General features: G+C 34.8%; 1 protein-coding gene across 5 annotated transcripts in view; it reads left to right on the forward strand.

The window, feature by feature from the left end:
* Window positions 1-12,937, forward strand: part of LOC138703391 (ras-like GTP-binding protein RhoL) — a 204,237-nt gene that overhangs the window by 184,818 nt on the left and 6,482 nt on the right. For all 5 annotated transcript variants that reach the window (XM_069831220.1, XM_069831218.1, XM_069831219.1 and 2 more), the window contains exon 3: window positions 10,713-10,827. In XM_069831220.1, coding sequence (XP_069687321.1) covers window positions 10,713-10,827 — 115 coding nt within the window. The remainder of the gene's footprint in view (window positions 1-10,712; window positions 10,828-12,937) is intronic.

The following is a 12,937-nucleotide window of genomic DNA, read 5'->3' on the forward strand; positions in this document are numbered from 1 at the left end:
ACTTCATTTCATTAAAATTTCGATATCCTGCCCTACAAACGACAGTGACGTCTGATTTGTGTTATTTCGTGATAAATTAATTACAAATATATACTTAGTACAAAATAAGTATATACATAGTGGAAGTGGCAACTGTGCAGATTGGAAGAGGCTATAGAATGCTTTAAACTAAATAAAAGACCTATTATGCATTTTGTAATTAAGTGCATCGTTAACTAGAAAATTTGGCTGAAATTCTGCGTAGTTTGACAAACAGCTAATGGCGGAGCTCTTAAGAGACTTTTGAGATATAAGGTACGGTTTGTTTACGGCGATCATCGGCCGGGCGCACATCGCCAGCGATTGTCGCCTGAGTTGCTAGCAGTTGAAATGAATGCGTACGGTTTCTTTACAGCGAAGATCGCCAGCGCTGTTCGTTGGACGCGACGCAGATCGCTGGAGGTTGCTTCTGAAGCAAATTCAGGACGCACATCGCCGCATTCATGTTCAATAATCGATATTTAGACAAGGTCATGTTTTAATATCGAATATCTAATCTGTACGCGTTAACCACGTTTGTACGTTTTGGCTGCAAAACAAATCAAGACGTTTTGTAATTTTTCGCGGTCTGAAGACGAAATTATTATTGAATATGTGTCACAACATAAAGGCCTCCCCAAACAGACGCGATACGGAATGCGTTACGATAGCGTTACGATTTCGCGATAACGCAATATCGCACTATCGCGAAGAGGTGCCCAAACTGGCGCGTCCGCGATATACGATATTCTAACGTCCCCAGCCAATCAGATTATCGTAATGGGTGACCACATATGCGGATTTTAGTTTTCCAGCCACAGCACAAAGACCAGTTACCTTCAGCAGGTGTATATCACTTGTGCTCACAGATTGCGATTTCGGATTACTTGTAAACGAACGTGGAATTTTTTATTGAGTTCGTAAAGGAAAATCCGTGGCATGGAAAAAGAGAAGAAACAGAAGGAGATAGCTACAAAGTTAGATGTAAACAATAAGTGCAATTATTTATTTATAATTTGATGTCATACTGGCTTGTAGACTTAAGCTAGAAAATAAATAACTGTCGCAAAAATGCACAAATGAAAAAAAATTACTTGTGCAAATTGCAAAATGCTTGTACAATATTATAAATAATTGTGCAGAAATATAAAATTAATAAAGTACGTGGAAACAAAAAGTTATGTAATTTGTTTGTCGGAGTTTTATTACTTTCAATATCTTACCACACTCTAGATATACTTATGTAAGTAAATCATTAGACGTAGGTATGTTTAGAATAAATTATTACTGAATTTACTTCACATTAAAATTCGTTATTTTACGGGTACTCTAAACATTGAAATTCTTTACTAGTAGGCTCTTCAAGGTTAGCAGAGTGCTAAGGTTAGTTGTTGAACTAAGGTATAAAATTAACCTTTTTCTTCCCTTGTGGCATTTAACTCGTGAATCCACAACCTCCTGCAACAAAAAGAGCAAATTAAAAAAAAAATAAAGTTTATAATCGGGTAGGCGTACTTGTTATTTATTTCACGTTCTTGGCAAAGAAAAGCTAAATCATCACTTTATACCTTTTTATATTGTTTATCTTAACCATACATGACTACCATGGACTTACCTGCGCCTGCTTTGCCTGCGACGATTCTCATCCAAGAAAGAGAAGTTCCTCTTCCTTTGAAGATGAATCCATAAATGACACACTTCATCCCAGCATCAAAATAAACGCGTGGCGTTTTCGCGATCTACATCTCCGGGAGAATAGAACGCAAAATCGTCGCGTTCTACTTGCTGCGATAATAACGCATATTGCGATAATCGCGTGTGTGTGAACACAATCATTGAACGCAATGAAAACATTTATCGCAAAATCGTAACGCTATCGTAACGCATTCCGTATCGCGTCTGTTTGGGGGAGCCTTAATGCTCTTTTTAATATGAGCATGTGAATTAATAAACAAATTAAAGAATAAACCCTTACATTACAGATTACATTTTTATCACGCCCGAGCCCCAGAGATTTTCGTTCAGTGTTCAATAAGGAGGAAATTCTCTCTTCTGTAAGTTTTCCACCAGCTCCCTTGCACTAGATTTCGGCTGTCATAACCTCAAATTTTACAGAGATGTAGTTGATCGTATATTATACAAGGCATAATAAAAGCCGAAACGAACCAAACCTAACCTATCACATGTTCGTACATGTAAAGTGTATAAGCGGATTACGAAGGGAACTACCTCAGCGCTAGTTTAGCCATTTTTTAAATTATTGTTTGGAATACACCATGTAATGTAATACAGTATAATAATAATAATAATAATAATAATAATAATAATAATAATAATAATAATAATAATAATAATAATAATAATCAGTTCATAACCTGAGTTACTGCCAATCTTTCAGCTGGAGTTACGGGGGTCTTGACAAAATGTGTAGGTAATTTAACATTGTCATTTTCAATTAAACTCAAAACATAATCAAACTGATCAGGTGAGAGTCTGAAATATTCCTTAAATTTTGTAGCGTTTTTATAAAGATGTCTCATTATCATTGTGTTAAAACAGCCTTCTGTAAACCTATTCCTGAATATTTAATTAGTCTGTAGCTTGTTCCTTTTATAATACCCATGCTCGATAGTGATATCGTCATCTCCCTCTTCTAGAATAAATAGCAACTTTATTATCTTGGATTTATTCATATAATTTTTTGGTTATGTCCATGGCCTACATTAATTTACTTGACCATAATATGTAGTAGATGAAGGAATAAACAAATGAGAATCTACAGGGATGTGCGTCAATAAAAAAACCACTTCTCGGCGATCATCGCCAGCGTTTATAATCGCCGGCGATGTGCGTCCGACGATGATCGCCGTAAACAAACCGTACCTTTAGTCTACCCTAAAAATCTGAGTTATTATTCCAGGCCTGTAAGTTCGTAATAACGATATATCGAAACACTTGGTTGCACTCACAGTCTAATGTTGTCAAATGTTGGCATATTTTATACGTATGAGTTGCGTGACTGTATCTATTAGTCTGTGGTTGCACTCATCCTTCCATATATTAAGTTCAATGTTGGCAGTCATTCCAGTATGAGAGAGCAGTGCGAGCAACGAGGCTAAAGGCAAAAGCCGCTAAAGGCATGACTACGATCTTGACTCATAACATGGACATATATATATATATATATATATATATATATATATATATATATATTTATATATTTATATATTTATTTATCCATGCTCATAAGCTTGAGGGGGGACCGGGGAGGGGGTATCGATTCGCTACATCTCAGTACGGGACGAGGCTAGCCTTCCGTCACAATATTACGTCACGCCTTATTGGTTATATGAACATATTTTGTTAATGAAAAGAAAATGTAGGCCTAAAATTAAAGCCAGAAAAATCTGGCTAAGAAATCACATTGTATCTCACGAAGATAAAAGCGAGTTTCGGCCACTGATTTCGGATTTGGATAATAATACGTTTAGACGTTATTTGAGGTTCAATAGATATCAGTTTTTTGCAATTCATGATACGTTCTGATTAAAATTATGTAAACTGTTAAGACATAATAGATACAATAATTTCAAAAGTTATAGGCTAATTAACACTACTAAAGCTCGTCAAAATAAAATATAGCCCTACTTATTTTCAGATCATATGATATTAATTTGTCTCCAGATTTCTTCTTTAAGTTTCGTGTTTTTTGTAGTTTTCATCCCGTGTATCATATAAAATTTATAGGCCAACAGGTGACATCGTAGTTCGATAAGTTTCTCACTGTAATTATTATCAACCATCTGTTTCCATTGTCAATAAAAACAATACAATACTTTCACCGCCACCTGAGATAGTACTTCCACAGTCTAGTATATACAGTCATGAAGCTCAATACGTAGGGAATATGCATCCATAGATAGTTGCTAACCACAAGGATCGCTACTATCGCCTCATCACAGACAATGCGAAATAGTACCGGCACAGTCTGTTGTTCCTAGTACCCTCATCAACTCAAGCTTCGTGACTGTATATACTAGACTGCGATAGTACTTAATCTTTTTCTACATTCGATTGCCATAAACATCACCAAACATCTTTCATAAATGAGTCGAGAAAATTCGCTGAGCTATCGATTCAGGCGAGAAACTCACTCGGGGATTTCGCATCGAACGAGAATTTCTTCCACTGTGTGGACGTCCATTTGAATAATCCATGTTATCAATCTTTGATTTTCTTCGCTACACATTTCTCGCTAGCGAGATCTCTTCAAGTGTGTAACGGACCTAAAAAGGTGATCTGAGACAAGTAAGTTGTATTGTTTTACCTGTATTTTGTTCGGGGATGAAAATGGTCATCATCTTCTTGTGGGGTCTGTGTCACAAAATATCTGATAGATAAGCCGATAAACATCTGCTATATAAAAAGATACAAGGTACCTAAGCAGATTTTTTTCAGCCTACTCAGTATTTACAATTTACACCTTAGCTTCACCACTGCGAAATAGCCCACTGTCGGTGTCGTCTTCTTAACCCTCCTCCGGTGGCAATGATCTGAGTGTCGCTGACCGAAAATGTAAACAAACTACACTTGCACGTCGCTAACTCTTCACACTCACGTATTTAAATGAATTTATTTGATAATTTTAAGTTAAATTGAACGTTAACTGAAGCTTGGACTAATCGACTGAGAAGTTTACAACGATTTTAGCAGGTTATTAGTATCAGCCCAGATCACATACATAACAGATTGATCATCCCTGTGTTAAAATCGGTAGCATTTTGAAGAGAACAACCGCCACGATCACCACCCGTCCGCCATAAACGAACACGAGATGGCAGTACAGTCGCTAATGCAATTCAAATGGGACTTATGACGTGACTCCTTATGTAACAACTAGATGGCAGCATAGTAAACCTGACAAAAGTTGTTACCATCAAAGCCTATAAGGCCGAGCAATCTGGGTATATATGATCTAGAAGGTATCACCTATGATTTTCAAATAACATTGGCATAGCTGAGGCAGTAGGAGTACTTGGCTACTGGTTTGGAGCTGTTCTGGAACGTGGCGTGTGTTTGATTCCCACTTGGACTGATTACCTGGTTAAGTTTTTTCAGAAGTTTTCCCCAGCCGTAAGGCTAATGTCTGATAATCACATAGCAAATCCTTAGCATTGCCAATTCCATCGACGTTAAATAACTTAGTTGTCGATAAATAACCAACTAGAATGAAATAAATGTGTGTATGCATGTGCCTATTGGCTTCCGCCCATGTGCAACGTCTAGGGGAGACTGTTGTACCTTTAGCATAGTGTGTCTTTGAACATTTTTTGTTTTTTATTTTATGCTCCTACCTAGAGGACTCTAACTGAAGTAGCTCTGGTCGTAGTGTCGGTTTGATTTATTGCAAAGTGTGAGTTCTGTGAACAAAATAATTTTTTTTTAGTACCAAAAGTAAGCATTTCGTTCATTGATATATATTTTCTAACACGAAACCAGATTGTATTTGTTACTCTCAATGAAGTACAGTGTGTTCCCTATCATCTGGTGAGTAATAACTTATTTTAATTTGTATGATTTATTGGAATCTTTAGTTTTGGGAGCCATATTTGTTTAAATGTGCACCCTCTTGTACCTTTGAAGACAAAACATCTTGTACCATGGAACATGTTCCAAGGCACACAATACTATTGGTTTTGGCTTTATTTTATTTTGAGATCATGTCATGAAGTTTGGAGTTAAGAAGCCCCCAATTGATCCGGATGCCTTGAAGAAAGCTGTTGAAGCAGTTATTGCTCCTCCAGGAAATAAAATCTCAATCATAGAAGCCTGCTATGGTTTATAATGGCAAATACATTTTAAATATGATTGTCAGTTTTCACAGCTATATTCCCACCTATATTCCATGTGTTCCAACTTACAAGAGGGTAAGTTCCAAGGTACGTGAACCTGTTGTACCTTTGAACATATTATATATCCCTTCATTTTATTTTTTCCATCCTTAATAGATGTGTAGAACAGGAAAATACACACAGGAAGTTGTAAAGAAATCTTCAATAATTATTTCAACCATTTTTTTCATTTCAAAAATTTCATTTTCCAAAATTAAAAAAAAATAAAATGTGAAAATTGTTTAAAGGTACAACAGTCTCCCATACTGTTTCTTTAGTCTTTCTCGCTTTTTTAAAAATTGGTTATTTAACGACACTGTATCAACTACTGGGTTATTTAGCGTCGATGATATTGGTGATAATGAGATGGTATTTGGCGAGATTAGGTCGAGGATTCGCCATAGATTACTTGACATTCGCCTTAAGGCTGAGGAAAACCTCGGAAAAAATCCAAGCAGGTAATCAGCCCAAGCGGGAATCGAACCTACGCCCGAGCGCTACTCCGGATCGGCAGGCAAGCACCTCGGCCGACCGAGCTACTCCGGTGATCTCTCGCTTTTGTTCCTTTAATGACCCGTCCAGCTCAGAGTTATCTTATGTAATCAGTAGACATCGAATGCATAGGCCTACACCTTTAGAGAGCTATGAAGTTACTGAATCTTGGAGTATATAACTGGTGACGTTAGTCTAGGGACACCACGTTGGTATATTCCAGTTCGTAACTCTGACCTTTAGTCTCATTGCAACTAGGCTAATACTCGCTACCCAAGTAGGCCTATCGTACGGTTAGTGCAAGTTTGTATTGATTTATTTTACTCGTACTATTACGTAGTCTGGGCAAAATTAACTTACTGTAGTTATAAACTGCAATGTAATGCATTCGGTTCGATTTGTATTGAAACGTTTAGATTATGGAAGTGACGTTCTTACAATAAATGAAGAAACAATTTTGTGTAAAGTATGCAAAATAGAACTAAAATCAAGAAAAAACCCGGGATATTGAAAATCATTGCAATAACAAATTATATAAAATAACATAGTGAGCTTAAATCAAATGAAGACGTCCCTAAAACAACTAAATGTTCGTCAAAATCAGATGTGCAATCAAATTTCAATAAAGAATTGTGTGAGACGATTATGAGTGCTAATGTACCTTTCAATAAACTCAATCCACATTTTCGAGGATTTCTTGAAAAATACATAATCACAACACCCCGGATGAGTCTACACTACACAAAAACTATTTACCCCATTGCAAATCTCTGCCCGTTGTTATGAAGAAACTGTAAACAAAATTAGAGAACATGTAAACCTGAGTGGTAATGAAATGTAGGTTTCTATTGATGAAACTACTAACACAAGTGGCAGATATGTGATATTCAGATTCAAGTGGCAGATTGTGGATTTTCAGTCACCTACAAATGTAGGGCAGAAAAGTTAATCAATGACTGAAGTTTTACAAAAGGCGGATCAGCTTTACGAACGAGCAAAAAAAGAAAAAAGGCCTACAGTATTCTCCAATAAAATAGTGGGTTTTCAGCGATGCGTGACGTAAGAAATAAACTTATTAAACAAGAACAAATAACTGAAAATTAATCCTATTAATCATTGATGTCCTGTGATATCGAAATAACTTTCTCTCAATACAAAAAGTGTTCAAGCGAAAAACGCAGAAAATTCACATTTGAAAATTTACGAATGTAATTACTGTAATCACTGTAATTACCGTATCGAAAGCAACGAGGATGATGGCACCTTGTAAGGTACGTAACATTTTTCATCAGCACCAGACTGTACAAACACTGTGCTTCGACATCGTTGTTTAGATCCGAAGTTTGTTGGTTAGTGCATTCTTGAGTACATTGGTTGCTAAAGTGTGTGAAATCCTATGCCTAGTAATCAGTAATTTCTTTCCTATTATTTTTTTCTTATTTTTCTTTATTTCAGAATGATTCAGAGTTCCTACTTAAATGCTGCAGCATGAGTGGTAGTTGCTAAACACTTCGTAATGTTGACTAAGTTGCAACAGGTGTTAATCATTCGTTGCAGTGTAAATAAGAAACGTGGTCACTTGGCCTAATCATATTGTTTCTTCAGTTCCCCTTCCTCTTGATAACACAGAAGAACATCCGATAAAGAATAGCATAGTTGTCACAATACTGTTAGCTAAGTCAGTAAAAACAAACATTTAGGCGTTGTAGTAATTTTCTATGCAGATGATAACTTCTTAAAACACTTATCATATAAGTATGCATAGACACTACGAAATTAATACAAATATTTTCATTATGGAAGTGTTTACTTTCGCTAAACTCCTTTGTTCAACTCTGAGACACTTTTAAGTTTAATTTTGGACTCTGTTACGAAACTCGCCCAATTGCTTCAGATTTGAACATTAATCCTCAATTTAATTGATTAAATTTTCTTTATATTTTGCCCTATTAATTTAGGCAACTTCACCTCTCTTTATACACTGATAAGTCCTTTACAATTTAAAAATATAATAAAGACTTCAACAACAACTTCTATTACAAAATATAATTATGTGTTAATATCTAGATATCATTATCATCATGTTCAAGATTTGGACCTGTTGATCCTATCTGGCACCATTTTCAAAGTATTCATTATTGTTATTGTTGTTATTATTATTTATTATTATTATTATTATTATCATTATTATCATTATTATTATTATTATTATTATTATTATTATTATTATTATTATTATTATTATTATTATTAATGTTACTACGGTGGTGGTGGCGGCGGTGGGAAAAACCCAAAAGTATGGAAGACTGGAGGAAACAAAATAAAGCTAAATACTGATGGAAGTAAAAGAGAGTTGACAATTGTATTTCTAAAGTACAAAATTGAGTCACACTTTTTCTTGAAAAAAATTTTGAATGCACAAACACAAATACTGAACTTCATATTACGAATTATTATTTTAATTTTTTATCGGTGTCGTGAGCTTTATTGTAGACAGTATTCTAATCATTCTTTCCGAAAAAAAGTCTTTCAGTTGGATAGTAACAGCTAACGGACGCTAATCTCTTCCCAAGTGCACAAAATTTGCTAATGATATGGCGTTGTTAGCAGAAGAGGAGATTATACTAAGGGATATGCTACTGGAGCTAAATGACAGCTGTGAGCAGTATGGAATGAAGATAAATGCAAACAAGACGAAGACCATGGTTGTCGTAAGAAAAATAAAGAAGGTAAACTTGCGAATTCTAAATGAGGCAGTAGAGCAAGTGGACAGTTTCGAATACATTGGGAATAATATAAGCAGAGCTGCTCCCAGGAAATGAAGAGGAGGATAGATATGGCAAAGGAAGCTTTTAATAGAGAAAGGAGCATCTTCTGCGGACCTCTGAAAAAATAACTAAGGAAGAGACTAGTGAAATACTTTGCGTGGAGTGTGGCATTGTATGGGGCAGAAACATGGACATTATTACGACGAAGTGAAGAGAAGCGACTAGAAGCATATGAAATGTGGATATGGAGAAGAATGGAGCATGTGAAATGGACAGACAGAATAAGAAACGAAGCTGTGTTGAAAAGAGTGGATGAAGAAAGAATGATGCTGAAACTGATCAGGTAAAGAAAAAGGAATTGGTTGGATCACTAGCTGAGAAGAAACTGCCTACTGAAGAATGCACTGGAAGGAAAGGTGAATGGGAGAAGAGTTTGGAGCAGGAGAAGATATCAGACGACATTAAGATAAATGGATCATATGCTGAGGGGGAGGGGAAGGCAGAAAAATAGGAAAGATGGGGAATGCTGGGTTTGCAGTGAAAGACTGTCCTTGGGCAGAAAATTATGAATTAATTAGGTACCCTAATATAACCGTGGTCCTAGACTAATACTATGTTTTAAACCTCCCATTGAGAAAAATTTTTGTTCTCCTCCATCAATTATTGTAAATTTAAGAAAATAGTATACAATCTTACGATTTTTGTGGAAATACTTCAATAATATCAGTGGCGTGCAGTGATGACGTTTTTGGGGAAACGATTCCATGGAAACATTGTATGTAGGCAACAGGCATCGAAGCCTAGTCGAGCAATGGCATACATACAGGCACCACTTCCCTTCATGTCACGATACCGCACACCACTGAATAATATATATTTATGTAATTGTTCAGTCTTATAGATTTAAATTCAGAAAATATGAGTTTAGAAGGATAATCAATAGATCTTTAAGCAGCTTTTTATTATTCTTTTTTGTAAAATAAAATTTAGAGGACCTAAAGAAATGTTTGAAGTTCCATCCCAGGCAGTAATACCATATTGGATGGTGGACTCAAAAAAGAGCTAAATAAACTGTACATAAAATACGTACTTATAAGTAAAATACGACGAATAATGACAAATTTATAAATGATTGTTTTACGTAATCTGCTAAATAGGTAGGAATATGAGTATGAGAATATCGGTACAATTTCAAATGCTAATCAATAGTAATAGGATGATTGTCTTTTATTTCACTAAACTGATGTTCAGTATCATATCTGGACACCCCGAAAAGTGGTGCAGTTTTTAATTAAATTATTAAATAATGCCTCTTTATTTTTCTATGCGGTCTGGTAAATTGTGTTCCTTTCGTTTAGAATTTTATCTAATTTCTAGTACTCCCTGCCATTGATATAAATGGCCCAAACTTATCTCGTGTCAACGTAAATTGAATCATTGTTTAACTAGACTCTGATTTTCTTTAATTCATTAAACTTCCAGAACTCTCTTATATCACATACTTTTTAACAAAACTGAAACAATGCAACATTTTTTTTTACAGATTCGACAATTATGCAGACAACATAACTGTAGATGGTCAAGACTTTAATATGACGTTATGGGATACAGCAGGACAAGAAGACTACGAACGGCTCAGACCACTGTCATATCCCAACGTAAGTAATCAGTGTTATTTGTAAAGATTACGTAATTTCAGATTTTCAGTAATCTGTGTATATGTGTCTTCCAATCTCTGCAAAGGCGCAACTGTGAGTTTCTGGCCCAACTTGGTACCGAAACCTGATTCCTGTTATTACTCAAGTAGGATTTACTTTTAAAGTGCAGTTGAGTCAACAACCATATACATATATCCACAATTAGATTTTTAGGTTTCCCTAATTTGTACACTAAATGACACATATTTGATTTAGTGGATATGCTTCGTGATTTCCTTTAGGAAGCTGGCAGTAAAAGTGTCTCCTTCCTTTTTACTAACTTAGCCCACAAATTTTATTTTACAATTCTTATTGAAGTTGTTCGAGTTTGATACGTCTAGTGACAAGTAATCAGTAATTTTAGTAGGAAATTAACAATCTTAATGACTTACCTGAATGAAGTACTATATGAAAAAACTTATTGTTTACTGACATTGTATTGTATTGTATTTATTAACATTCCATGGTATTCGTACATTGCTTCACAGCTAGAATATACTTACTTACTTACTCCTGAGCTTCACGGTCCTCTGAGAACCTTAGCTTCCTTCATAATAGTTGCCCATGCCTCTCTATCTTCTGCTATTTTTCTCCATCTTTTAACCTTCATTTCCCTTAGATAGTTTTCAACAGCATCTAACCATCTTGTTCTAGGCCTACCTCTTCTTCTTATGCCATCAATTTTCCCATTTAGGGCCTTCTTTACCAATCTATCCTCCTTCATTCTTATAACATTCCCTATCCATTGCAGTCTTTTCTTTCGTATATCGCCAACTATATCAATATCTTTGTATAACTGTTGTAACTCATAATTTGTTCTAATTCTCCATATGTCGTTTATTTTCAAAGGTCCATAAATTTTTCTTAATATTTTCCTTTCCCATGTATTTAACAGTAACATGTCAGCTTGTGACATGGTCCATATATCACTCCCATATAGTTTAATTACTGTTTTACAAATTTTAATTTTAACCTTTTTACTAACTACTCTTGATTAAAACACGTTCTTAACCCATAAAGGCATCTGTTTCCAGCCGCAATCCTATTTTTAATTACAGCTAGAATATGGAATAAGTCAAAAAACTTAATACTACTATAAAGTCTTAATTTATAGTCACAGTCTAGTTGAAATATATACAGAAGAGGTTTACAATATAGTCTACTAGTACAACACAAAATCTTAGTATCAATTTCATGAAGCGTTGTTGAATGTCATGAATTCACCTACAGAATAGAAGGCGTGAGAAATTAGGTACTTCTTTAATTTGGCCCTAAAAAATCTTAAGTTTTGAGTTTCATTTTTTATATTGATAGGGAGGCTATTAAAAATGTTTACTGCCATATAACGCACTCCTTTTTGATAGCACGATAGACTTGCAGATGGAGTATGAAAGTCATTTTTTACGCGTATTTATGCTATGAACTGTTGAATTAGTTACAAAGTTTTCACGAATTACATACGAGGAAGATTATTAATGAAAATTATACTGACAAGCCATGGGCATTATTTGTAGTTTTTTTAAAATAGTCCTACACGATTTCCTAGATTTGACACCTCCTTTTATTGTAATTACCCTTTTATGTAGTAGGAATATATTGTTACTATCTGTGGAATTTCCCCGGAATATTATTCCAAAACTCATTACCGAGTGGAAGTATGCAAAGTATATTATTTTTAAGGTATTGATATTTACTGTCTTTTGCATAGATTTAATAGCAAATCATGTTGAATTTAGTTTGGGAGTAATTTCTTTAATATGATTTTTCCAATTTAAACACATTATCGATTTTTAAGCCAAGAAATTTGGTTGTACATGCTGGTACTGTGATTGTAATTAAACGTTTTCGCCATTTTTGGCATCATGAGGTTACATTTGTGGTACAATATCTGATATGAAAATATCTAAGTACAGTTGTATTCATAATGTATCTAAAATGTTAATACCAAATCATGGGTTGGTCATTATCTAAAGCCAATTATAGACCTACACCGCCTACATATTTCAATACAATAATTGACTTCACTAACAGATAATTACCAATCCATGATTTTGTGTTAACATTTTAGATA

The sequence above is a fragment of the Periplaneta americana genome, chromosome 7, assembly GCF_040183065.1.
Source record: "Periplaneta americana isolate PAMFEO1 chromosome 7, P.americana_PAMFEO1_priV1, whole genome shotgun sequence".
Lineage (NCBI taxonomy): Eukaryota > Metazoa > Arthropoda > Insecta > Blattodea > Blattidae > Periplaneta > Periplaneta americana.